General features: G+C 41.3%; 1 protein-coding gene across 5 annotated transcripts in view; it reads right to left on the bottom strand.

The window, feature by feature from the left end:
• Nucleotides 1-12,345, bottom strand: part of LOC132904525 (uncharacterized) — a 307,845-nt gene that overhangs the window by 80,756 nt on the left and 214,744 nt on the right. For all 5 annotated transcript variants that reach the window (XM_060955100.1, XM_060955102.1, XM_060955101.1 and 2 more), the window contains exons 8-12: nucleotides 11,708-11,801; nucleotides 11,504-11,593; nucleotides 10,960-11,049; nucleotides 7,519-7,736; nucleotides 6,825-6,963 (exon numbers count right to left, since the gene is read on the bottom strand). In XM_060955100.1, coding sequence (XP_060811083.1) covers nucleotides 6,825-6,963; nucleotides 7,519-7,736; nucleotides 10,960-11,049; nucleotides 11,504-11,593; nucleotides 11,708-11,801 — 631 coding nt within the window. The remainder of the gene's footprint in view (nucleotides 1-6,824; nucleotides 6,964-7,518; nucleotides 7,737-10,959; nucleotides 11,050-11,503; nucleotides 11,594-11,707; nucleotides 11,802-12,345) is intronic.

Here is a 12,345-nt window from a genome sequence, read left to right as displayed (position 1 = left end):
GCGATGGCGTGCCTACACGTTGAAGATGACGAAGATTTTCAATGCAAATGGCATCGATCGGAACAAAAAGAAAACGGGCAACGTAACGACACTCATTACAGCGTCGTTCATCAAGGAGCATTACCAGGACGAGGTTCTTCGTTCGACGTCCAATCTCGTATCGATCATTCGTCAGGTGCTTAGACACGTTCGATTAATTTCAATCGATCGCATCTACGGCCCTCGAGGCGCATAAATCTCCGACAAATAAAACGAACACGAGGATCCCTTTGATCGCGAGCTGCACGCGTTCGTCTTTAGCGCGGTTCTTTGGTCGCGATCAATACCGCGTCATGCGTTCATCAATCTTGCACGATCGACAGGCAACAAGGAATCGTGTATTGCGTATCGTCCGTGGAAAAATTCAATTGCCCACTCATTGAAGTCTGGACAACGTTTCGTAAATTGACACGTTTAAGAAAGACCAACCAAAATATGGATAACTTGATCCACTTTTACGGCGGAATTAGGTCACGTGAATACAATAGGAATGTTATTCTCTATCATAAATGAATGAGTGCATGGGACCAGTTTGTTGCAGAGAAAAGCACTCGGCTGCTTTATCTCATGGAAAGAAGCCGCCTCCTGCAATTTTTTAGCCAGATAAATTAAGTCTGAGATCCTCGTGAGTCATTATAGTGCAAATCTTACTTAATATAATGGTGGATATGGCTAAATATTTGGTAGATGACAAATAGCCAATTAGAATATCGATAGCGATTGTTATCTAGAAAGTTAAGGATTGAAAAGACGATTTTTTCTTTTCCTTCAATTTGAAGAAATTGCTCCTGTATTCTCGAGTTTTCGGAGAAAATTGGTTTCGAAGATGAATAGAATCTTGATGGGGAATTTTTCTGTACCTGCCGCTCATTACATATTAAAGAAAAAACTTCTTAAAGTTGTTTTTCTTTTCAAATTTATTACAATATATAATGTACAAAGGTTCGAATGGTTTACGTCTTAATATCAAATTCTTCGCTTCTCAATCTTTATAAAACCTTGGAAAATTTCACCCGATTCGAGAGATACTACGGCGCGGCGTAATCTGGAAAAAGAACGAGTCTCGCACACAAGTCGAGGCGGAATCTAGCGTGTACATCATTGTGGACACGGATATCCAACCGTGAAATAGGACGTTCACGCTAACGATCCCTCTAATAGTCCGAGAAATCGGCGCATTTCCTATCATTACGAGATGAACGGGCAATGCAGCACGCGCTCGTCGATTCCTCAGGGCTCATCATCTTTGAATCCAACCACGGACAAAGACTTGTAAGTCTACGTTATTCATCGCGTTATTGCATCGTAAACGGATTTTTCATTCTGACCAGCTTGTCGCGGTTATCGTCAATAATCTTTCACCAAGTGTGTCTCGTATACGTCGAAGATGATAGAATGTTGTTCGATTTCACGCGTTATCATTGAACTAGAATTTCTGTCATAGATATACAAAAGTAATTGCAATGGAGGCTAATAGAACTTTTAAAGACTCAAGAAAAATGCAGAAAATCTTAAGAAAGAATAGCATTCACTTTCATTCCTTACCTGAAGAAATATTTCCGTAACTTTCGCAGCAAGAAAAATTTAAAGACATCGTCTACGAGAGGCGTAGGATTGCGCTTAGTATTATTGTTTGTGATTATTTGATCGGAAACCGATGGCAGCGTGAAAGTTCGATTTCTTCGCATCGTCGTATCGGGAACTGGGTGCATTTAGCATGATCCGTTCGCCAGAAAATCGGAAGGCCGTGCGTGACGAGCAGTGGAAGGCGGTTCCTTTCGAAAGCCTCACGTTTCGATCGGAATCTCGAGCGACGCCGCGTAATCGTCAGTCTAAGAAGCTCTAATACCAGCTAGCAAGTCGATACTTAGTGGAAAGTACGGGTAAACGTGAAACGTGACGTGGTTTCAATCCATCGCATGTAATTGAGTGTAAAAGTCACGGGCAAATGGGGAAACTGGCTGAGTTTCGCTGTGCTTCCTCGATATCGATATTCCAATATAACGTGTGTATTACTGACGTGCGGTATTCCGAAGAGATCAGGAAGCTTTCCTGGTTCACAGGTGTTAAATTGAAGATCTACTAAAATCGGAAGCTACTTTTCTTCATTTAGATGTTGATCATTAAATGAACGTATGACTATTAATTAACATTACAAGCACCTTCCTTATACGGTAATAAGTTCTTCATCTTCCTATAAATCAACTTCCTATAATCTGAAGTCTGTCTGCGTAAATCTTTCATAAATGCATGGAAATCCGTAGTTTAATAATTAGTATGAAAGGAGAAAAATTCCTTCATACTTTTCCTCCACATTATATCGGTATAGTGATATCTTAATAAAGTACTTTAGAGAAGATAAAGGATCTAGTATCTTACGTTACAATTTTCCATTTAACGATACGCAAAGATATCCCGTTTCGTTGTCCTGCTCGGCAGAAAGAACCACGTCACCTATCAATACACGTCAGTAGAAAGAGCAAACGAACCGCAAGGAATCTGCTCAGAACAACGAAGATTCATTGTAGCATTCAACACACTTTCCCAGAGAGGAGAATACGTACGTGACGCTCGTCGAGAGGGAGGAACCGGTGTTATGGCAATTAATTCGAGCCCGATCGGTCCGCCTCTGATCCTTCTTCTTCGTTTCCACGCTTTTTTCTTCTTCTTTTTTTCTTCAACTCCTCCTCCTCGCCATAGCAAGCGACCAGTGTACACGCGTGCTATTTCCGTGAACCAAATACGGCGCTCGCAGGCGAGTCAACGTCGAGGGCAACCTCGAGGACGAAGGTGGTTGTTGCGATCGAAGTGGAACGCGTAATAACGGAATGCACTGGGCTGATCCGCTTCGAGCTGTCTCGAGCTCGTCGTTCCATCGGTTCGCACCATCACATTGGCTGCGTTCCATTAAGGATCTGCTGCGTGGGTGTTTTTAATAGACACAAGACCGATTTCTTTTTAAAGGAAATTAACGAAAATGCCTGTTTTTGATGATACGAAGACAAGAAATCTGTCAAAGTTTGTTGTATTCAAAAATATTCCTTTGGAAACTTGCATTCATAACTCTACGATTCATGAACTTTTCATGTCTCGATCTTGCTTTCGTCCCACACGAGAAAACAATTTTAAATGCTTAAAGAAAATCTACAGATTCTTTGAAAAATCAAGAACGTTTCCTTCAAACTAAGAAACTTCTTAATGACAATATGGTTCTATAGAAATTTTATTTTATCGATTTAAAAAGCACAGAAAGGTTGAGCTCCTTGCCATACGATATTAAGTTTGACTTCTGTAACGAGGGTGTTTTATTTACAAAGAAGTCTTGACTTGCAAGAGAAGATAACAAAGGCCGATGCAAGCGTAGCGAAGGAACTAAAGAACATGAAATTCAAGCATCAAATTATTAAAAGAACAAGGGCCAATTCTGAAATTCGTCGTTTTCATTTTCGTCGAGACACATGTGAAAGCGGTCCATGCTCCTGGCGGACAATTAAACAATTGTCGGTATCGACCCACTTCTCAACGGGGCAAGGAATCCGCGCGCGCTTCCTCGCGCCTCTCGAACAACGCGCGCCACTGTTCGTCACGTGAAATAAAAGGCACCACCGCGAGATCCTTTCGATCAAGATCGAACGTCGACTTATATGGCGAGACGATTCGCCGTAAAAGCAACATCGTTGTCCAGGATTACACGCTCTTCTCTATACATTTCCTCGCGATACATCGACCTCCAGGAGGTCGTACCAGGGAACGCTTGATGGATCCTGACTGTAGTTATGTTTCACGATGGCTTATCAAGATCGTTCGTTCAGTGATCTACTTTGTACCAGTGGTGAGTAAAAGTGATTGGTTTGTGAATAAAGTAATTGTTTGTTTATGATAAAAGAGAAGATCGTTGACATGCATAATGAGACCGGCAAAGAATCTTTTGTATCTAATCTCCGATACTTTGTATGATGTCGCAAAGTTTAGATCAGCCGTTGATAGAATCGATAGCAATCTTTGAATTCATAATACACTTGAGCTTTGGAGAATGCTTAGAATGAAAGATAAAATAAAATCTGTAATTTTAAAAGCAAAAGATAACATATTGTCTGTGATGTAAAATATAAAATAATATATCTTATTTAAATACAAAGGCATCGTAAACTAATATGGTGGATGAGCACCTTGTCCAATATCCTTTGTCATGTCTCTCCCATTAAATAACGCTTCGGTTAACGAGCTACATCTCGTAACGAGATTTAGCAGGGATAAGATTTCGGTCATCGATGCCATTGACCTCCTTAACGACACTAAGCAACTGACCGCGTCGATGAAAGTTATAAGAAAGTGATGGGAAACTTTAGACAGTACAGCTCACGTGGGTAACTCATGATGTCATTAGAGGGTCAGGAACTTTCTCAAAATGTTCGATATTAACCTGCTCAAATCACGACCGTGTGAATCTTGCGGCAATAAGCCCATCATCCGCTTCTTTTCTTTTCGTTTTACTTCCTCGTTGACCGAAAGATCTTTTTTAGATCGGTGATCGTAAAAATAACTCCTCTTCTGACACATTTAACCGATAGATCATAAATCAACTAGTACATTTTCATTCAACACTTTGTTTCATTTTATTCGATGACTGGACTTGCATGACTGGCGACTTCTTTCAAACAATATTGTGATTTATCGCGTTCATCCTCCGTTACGAATTCTAAATTTGCACAAAACTTAACTCATTCTTCCTCGCCAATGCAACGCTAGAAACCTGTCAATTCTATTTTAACGTATCGATCACTGTCAATGAAAAATCATGATTTTTATGTAGGAAGTATAGACGTTATTCAACACACATTAGATGAAAAATAAAAAAGTTATTGTTTGCTATGCATCGACAATGACGTTAAAACAAAATTTGCATCGACTAAAATTTCATTCGTGACAATTCTTAAACATGATACTATAATAATCGATAAAACTGGAAAGTAAATACTTCATACCCTTATCCTTTTTTTAGTTGTCCACATTATAAAAATTTGTGATTTCTTAATTTATAGTTGCGAGTGTAACAACATTGTGACACCAAAACTGATTGAGTCACAGCAGACCAAACGAAACATCGAATTAGTCATCAGAAATACTCGAAGATCCACCACGTGGATCTCGGTCACGCATAGATTACGTCACAAACGAGTCAATACTACGCGCCATAGGTAAATTCCAGTTTCTAGATTCCCAGGATTCAGAAAAACACGTTTTACATCGTCTATATAATTCCGTCACGTAGGATCACGTGTTTCCGTTTGAAACGGAACCATCACATGTGCGTACACGCGAATCGTGTCGAGCCACATGTTCGTCGACGTGCATGCGCTGTGTACGACAAACTGATTACACGTTTAATTAGCATAATACAATGAGCCATCGCAAATAACACGGTTCCGCCTGGTCATTAACCGCCGATTCACGGGCCGCGAGGGATTATTATAAACAATGAGAGGAGGAGTGCACCGATCGTGATTAATTTTCTAATACGGACAGTAATTTACTTAATATATCTCGTTGCGTCATTTGTTTCGCGACATTTATCTCCTAAAGGTAAGATTTATCTACAGAACATCAAATTCTGGAAATCTATTAATTTACTAAAAAATTTGATACTGTAGAACCTTGTTAAAAAACACTTGATTTGTCAAGGGAATTATAACGAAAAAAGGATTCGTTTAAAAATTTCTTATTTTATAAAAGAGATCAAAACAATTCGTTTTTCTTTCACGTGCTCCTTTTAGATATCTATGTGACGATCTCGAAACATCGATCTTCTTCTATTTCGCGATATGTCACGCGTTCGCACGACGTAGCTCCAGGCATTAAAGTCTTTTCCCCGAGGGAGCCATTCACATCCAGTCGTAACCTTCCAATCCATCTCGTCTAAAACCCGGCGAGGAATTACGAAACTCGATCCTCCTTCCGCGATCCATCGCTATAATCGAACGATTCCCACAGCGCCAGCCCAGTCGTCGGCCGTTTAACGACCCAGCGACGTTCCATTATCGATTATGCTCGGTTATGTGCAAACACTCCCTCGCGAATGACCATGATAACGCCGCGTGTCGAATAGGGACACGGCTAATCGCACTCGCGATTTCCATGCGTCTTATACACCACGATCATCAACCATGGAACAACCAGGAGACTGGAACATGACGTGTATTTGATGACTTTACATAAACGAGATCGAATCTTTGATTTGAAACTGTTGAAACTAGGTTAAGTCGAAAGAGTTTCTAAGAAGAAAGGACCTGTGGTGGAGGAAACAAGGTGCAAACGTCTTGATCAATTTGACGAGGATCGCTCGATGAGGATGTAGTAGCAGAAGTTGTTTCCATCAGTGAAATTGGATAACCATGTGATTTTTTTAGGTGAAAGTAGAGGTATAAAGAATCCTTTGTCTATTTGACTGGTCTGGATGGTAAGAATTTTTCGACGTCTATTTTATTTTCTATAGCCAACTGAACGGATGAGTGAATTGAGAAACACAGATTTTAGAGATTCGAGACTTTCACAGTCATTGAGTGTAATATCCCAAAGATATAATCTAACGTTTGATATCTTTCGATGGCCTACACACTGATCAGAAAATTAGAAAAAGAGATCTTGATTTAGATCGCTTCTTCGCTTTACAAAATGTTTTTAAGAGGAACATAGAAAACGATCTGAGGCGGGAGATCCAAAAAATTCTCTAGTATTACGTAACCTTCAGTAGCCAAAAATCATTAGAGTTGTATAATATCACTTACCTCATGCGCCTGATCCTCGATGCTCCTGAGAACCGCGAGATTCCGAATAGTGGCGCGTCGGGTCTCGAACGACGATTCCAGCCTGGTGGCTGCGTTTCCCACTTCCTCCACTAATCTCCGTGCGCGTTTCACCGACAATCTGAAAAGATAAAAGAGAGGCGTCGTGATCGCGACGCACCGTTAGGAATTCCCTAGTGGCTAGGTTATCGCTAACGAAACATCGAACGCTAACCCGCCGCTGCTCGTCTCTTCCATACGCGAGTGGGCGCTAACACGACACAAACGTTATCGTCATCGTTATAAAACGTACCCCATCACGGTTTCCCGTCCACGTAGAACGTGGCGCCGAGAAATATATTCGCCATCGCGACCTAACTCTACGAGCAAACTCTTCGAGCTTCGAAGAAACGACGACGGCGAGAATCATTGCATATGCACGTCGTTCAAAGAAACCGCGAAGAGGATCGGTTCTTCGACACGAGAAATTAATAGGCGAGTCGATAGCTATTTTATGAACGTGCGAAGGAGAGATCCGCTGGACAATTAAAGCGGAACGAGCGGATGTAAAGACACGCGAGAGGGAAACGGGAACGAACGACAATAAGCTCGAGTAATGTATCGATCGGTGTCCTCGCGAGTGTCTTGCTTGCGGCGAGATTCGCGCGCTTTCTAACGCGACTCGTTGCTCTCTAACCTAACGTGCTCAAGGTGCAAAAGCGGTGCCGCGCGTTCCTCCAGCGAGGTGATCGCCTCCTCGGCATCTCTCGACGTTCTTCTCAATGTGGGGTCCGTCAGGAGCCGACCGAGAGGCGTCAACGTGCCAGATAGACTGCTGCATTCCTTCAGCTCCGACATCTCGAGGGCCAGCCTGCGTCCTGCCGCCTGCCATTCCGTCATTAGTCCATCGTATTCCTGTAGGATAATATTAGGTTCGTGAGACGAGTGAAAAGTAGTGACCATTATATTTGTTGGATATATTTCTTTATGTCTTTCTTCGGCAAGAGTCGAGTGACGAAGAATATAGAACAGATATTTTTAATTGGTAGTTTAGTTGATACCTTTGTTGTAATTATTCGTAGTAGATCCCAGGGTTGAATGTTATTTGAGTGAGATATTGGAAAATTAGTATTCTAATAATATAATATTAGTTATTTTGTGATAATTATACGTTGGTCGGTATGAACGTTCCCTGAAGTAATTTCGCCCAGGTTTATAAATTTTTCATCGATTACAAATTCCTATCCCTTGAAATCATTCGTGCGCAAATGCGGTACATGCTTTTATGCTGACTAGCATCCGGGGACACTTCATAACATTCTTCCACTGAAAGGTCGCGTGGTAGACTGTAATATTATACAGAGTGGCGCAAAATAACTATTACCTTACGTGTAAATATATTTTGTGAATAACATCCACATGCCGTCGTTCCTAATTTTTCAAACGTTTATTCCAAGCTAAACGGTTCTAATAACCGTTAAGTTTGAAAGAGCCTAACGGACTTAGGATGATATATCGTTCAGAGTAATTAGAAGTATCAGTTAAAGAGAATAACAAAAAATGATAAATATGCCAAAGTCATTTGTTATATTTCAAAAGAGCATTTTACGCTGATTTTAATTAAGTGAATTTTAATGGGCCTTTCGAAGATGGAAGTCTGCTATGATTAAGAAAATTGATTGCTGATCACTAAAGATCACTAAAAGATATCTAATAGATATTTATATTTTGGGAATGATGGTAGAAGGATGGAAGAGATGAACGAAAAATAGTATATAAAAAATTGTACAATCCTTATATGCTTTCTTGCCATAGTCGTAAAGCAGAAATTGCTATCCATTAACTCTGCAATACTACACCTATATCTGATCTCATTACTACTATAACGAGGGTCTGATTATCATAACCATTAAAATAAGTGAAAGTAGAGATTAAACGTCTGGAAGAATATAATTTTATTAACGTAACATCCATTTCAAACGAAAACAGCATCAAACCTGGCACTGAATAGTCCTAAAAAGAATAAATAACGGAGAGCCATCTCTTAGAAATAAGTAGAGAATTCAGTACTCGTTATAGTACTTTAGAATTAGCTGAGACTGAACACGTGTTCTACTCCAGTTATCAATCACCACCGTTTAATCTCTCTTCCACTAACGACATTATGATATGCTTGGGTTCGACGATTCTTCGCGAACGAGAAAGTTCGAAATTTTCAAGCGTACGCCAACGATGTTACACGAACGCCAGTTATTCGACCACGCACGACGAAGGTTCGTTCCCAACATACTTCGTGAAAGAGGCAGGCGAGCAGGAACGACAAGACGAGTCCTTACTTTCCGCCGAAGAATCCTGCAGCTATGTTTCTGCCTATCTCAACGATGATCACGAGCCGACCGTTATTTATGAACATTTTCCATCGGCGAAATTTTCTCCTTGTAACGTTTCCCGATCGATTATCTCCAGCAAGGTCGCGAATAACTGTTGTAAAGTCGGTTCACCTTCGATCGGCATCGCTTTATCGACCGACAGACCGATAGAATTCGCCCATTGTGCCATTTACGTTCGCACAATGGCCGGAATAATTGCTGCGAAGTCGTTGAGCCACGAAGGACGACGTACAGGCCATGAAGACGGAAAGAAAAGAAATTTTGTTTCGTTTTATACTGAACGAAGTTGGAGTTCTTGGAATAAGCTAGAAATTCTGATTGATACATTTTGACAGAATAGCACGATCGATCTGATAATTGCGTAACTTTGTAGTTCAAATAATTTTCGACCTGTTATCGAAATATTATATATTTGAAATTGTCCAAAACAAAGTAACCTACAACAATTCATCGTTGTCGCGTATGATACGATACTAAGGGAGGATTAAATATTCAAATCTGATAATACCTTTAATCGTTCACTTTCGAGCAAACATTCAATTACCATACAACCTAACCCATTCAAAAGACACGAATCAGACTTAATCGATGGAAATTGCACAGTACAAGGTGAAGATCGTATAAATCTCTGGATGCACAGCCTGCAATCTCCCAATCTCCTCTGAAACCGCCACCTAACGAAACCGTATCACAGCCCGAAGACACCCATGCCACTCAATTACCCGAACGAATGCTTAATTCACGTCAAAACATTCGTTCTACTGGATCGGTGCGTGTATACAGACGCATGTCGCGGGCGAAAAAAATTGCGAGGGCCGTGACGAATTGCGATCACGATACCAGGCGCGACGAAGACGCGCCGCGCGTCTCCTTTTTTCCTTGGCTTTAACGGGACCCATTAAAACGCCATTAAGCGCGCGGCCGTGGGTTGAGAGCCACGGATAAATTGGTAACATCGGTCAGTGCCACCAGTCGCAGGATAAATTCTCCGACAATAATTGCGCCGCGACTCGAGAGAGCACCGGGCCCCGGCACAATTATTCCGCTCACGGTCGCTCGTTCATTTTTCATCGAACCTGCCGAATCACCGTCGTGACACTCAGTCAACCGGCCTGTACGAAATTTCTGTCCCTCCGATTCTGTCTGTTCTTTTTTTTTTTTTTTTTTTTTTTCACCATCCTCTCTTCAGAAGACATTGTCGAGGCGCGATCGTTTTCGGAAGCAATTTGTCGCAACTCGGATTCAGACGGATGAGCCTCCACTGAATTGCCTGTCACTGGTCGAATCGCTCGCTCGTTATAGGGTGCTTGGCTGGATTATAAGTTTGGTGTGTGCTGTGCGAAGTTTAGATGTCAGGATTCTTTTGGAAGAGATCAGGGAATTTTACTGGAATGACACAAGGTTTGATATAATACGAGCAGGAAAGGAAGGGAGTCGGTGAAGTGCGGGATTTGCTAAGAAAAATCATCAGATTAGGCTGGTGGATGCGACTGTAGGAAGGGAGAGATTAGCGAATTCTTTCGAGAATGTGTTTTTCGATATACGAATGCGAGGGGGTTGTTACGGTATAATCGTCGCTAGAGAAATAGCTACATCGTAAATTATTGTATCATTAATGCTGCCCTTTATCTCCCCTAACATCTTTGAAATGGTCATATATACATAAAAGCGAGTCACTCACAGCGAAGAAACACTGCAGAACGAAACGAGAAACCCTCGAGAATTAAATGGAACGAAGCTTTGGTTACCTTATAAAACGCGATCCACTGAGCCTGGTCGTGGTTCTGCTCTCGCCTGGGAATGTGCTCTCTCAAAGCGCCCTCGTCCACGACGATCGTCTGAAAGCAAAATCGGAAACGCTTTTAACTCCTCGACAAGACAAATGACTCTTGCAACAGTGTCTCCGAAAAACGTACTCGAAAGGAAACGGTTTCCTTTCTTCTCGTTGAGAACCGTGCAATCGAGACGTCCAGACGAAACGCGTTACCAATAGAGGAATAACGTTTTCACCGTGGAATTGGGACTGAGCAAACAATGACCGCGTTTGAACACAAGTTATATTCAAGACAATTGCTTAATCTTTCCACTACGAAGGACACGTGTGCACGTTGAAGTATGCATGGAGCTTGTTCGTTATATAGGAATGTTATTGTAGTTAATTTATGTCGATGGAGTTAATATTGTTTCTGTAGAATCTCGCAATAGGAATAAAAATCATTCACTCTTCAATTATCAAACTCTTCGATTTAGTTTAAACAATATTAGTTGGCTAATAAAATCAACTATGCTTACCTTAACGCGACTCAGAGGTAACTGGGAATCGGTTGACTCTTCAGCGACAAAATTCTGCAGAAGCAATGCTTGAGAAACATTTACTCGTCCCTGAAAAATAACAATCATTTCCTTCAAACTTATCTCTCGTCCAATTTACTTCATCTCGTCATAGAAAAAGACAAGAATAAAAATTGCATAAAACCACGAGATTAATTGCTTTACCTGCAAAAGAGTGAGAACCTTGTCGAGAAATTCCAAACACTCCGGGACGTATCCACGAACCAGAAGGGTGAATCCGTTCTTCGCGACATCGGAGCTGAAATCAGAAGAGAAACGAGATCAGCTCGATGACGAGGAACCGTTTCTGGCAGATGATGAAATAAATTGCACGGGATAAATTATCGAGACATTCCGTGCATACGCGTGAGTCACCGTGATACGGTAGTCCGACGCTTGACAAGATCTCCCACGTGAAGCGGCGTGTCGCCGCGATTTCTCCTCCGAGTCATGCTCAGAGAGTGAAACGAGTCATTCGTCGTGTCGACACGTTCGCGCGCCGATTATGTGCGCTCGAAGATACGACCCGATCCACCGACGGGCCGCTCGATCGTTTCACTCTGACCTTCGTGGCGGATAATCCAGTAATTTTCTTCCCTGCGTTTCTTCTCAAGTGTATCGCAGTTGTTAATGTGTATAATGATCCTCTGATTGCAAACAAGTTCCTTTTTCAGATTTTTAATACGATACTAGAATACGTTAGTAAATTTCACTTTGTAACATCTTGTTTAGCTGATTTTGAAATTATAAATCAATCGATAAATAATTCGATAATTATCACCTTCGATTCGTAGCATTTATGA

Source organism: Bombus pascuorum, chromosome 2 (assembly GCF_905332965.1).
Source record: "Bombus pascuorum chromosome 2, iyBomPasc1.1, whole genome shotgun sequence".
In the NCBI taxonomy this organism is placed as follows: domain Eukaryota; kingdom Metazoa; phylum Arthropoda; class Insecta; order Hymenoptera; family Apidae; genus Bombus; species Bombus pascuorum.
Note: the sequence above shows the minus strand (reverse complement) of the source record. Positions and strands in the feature narration are given on the sequence as shown.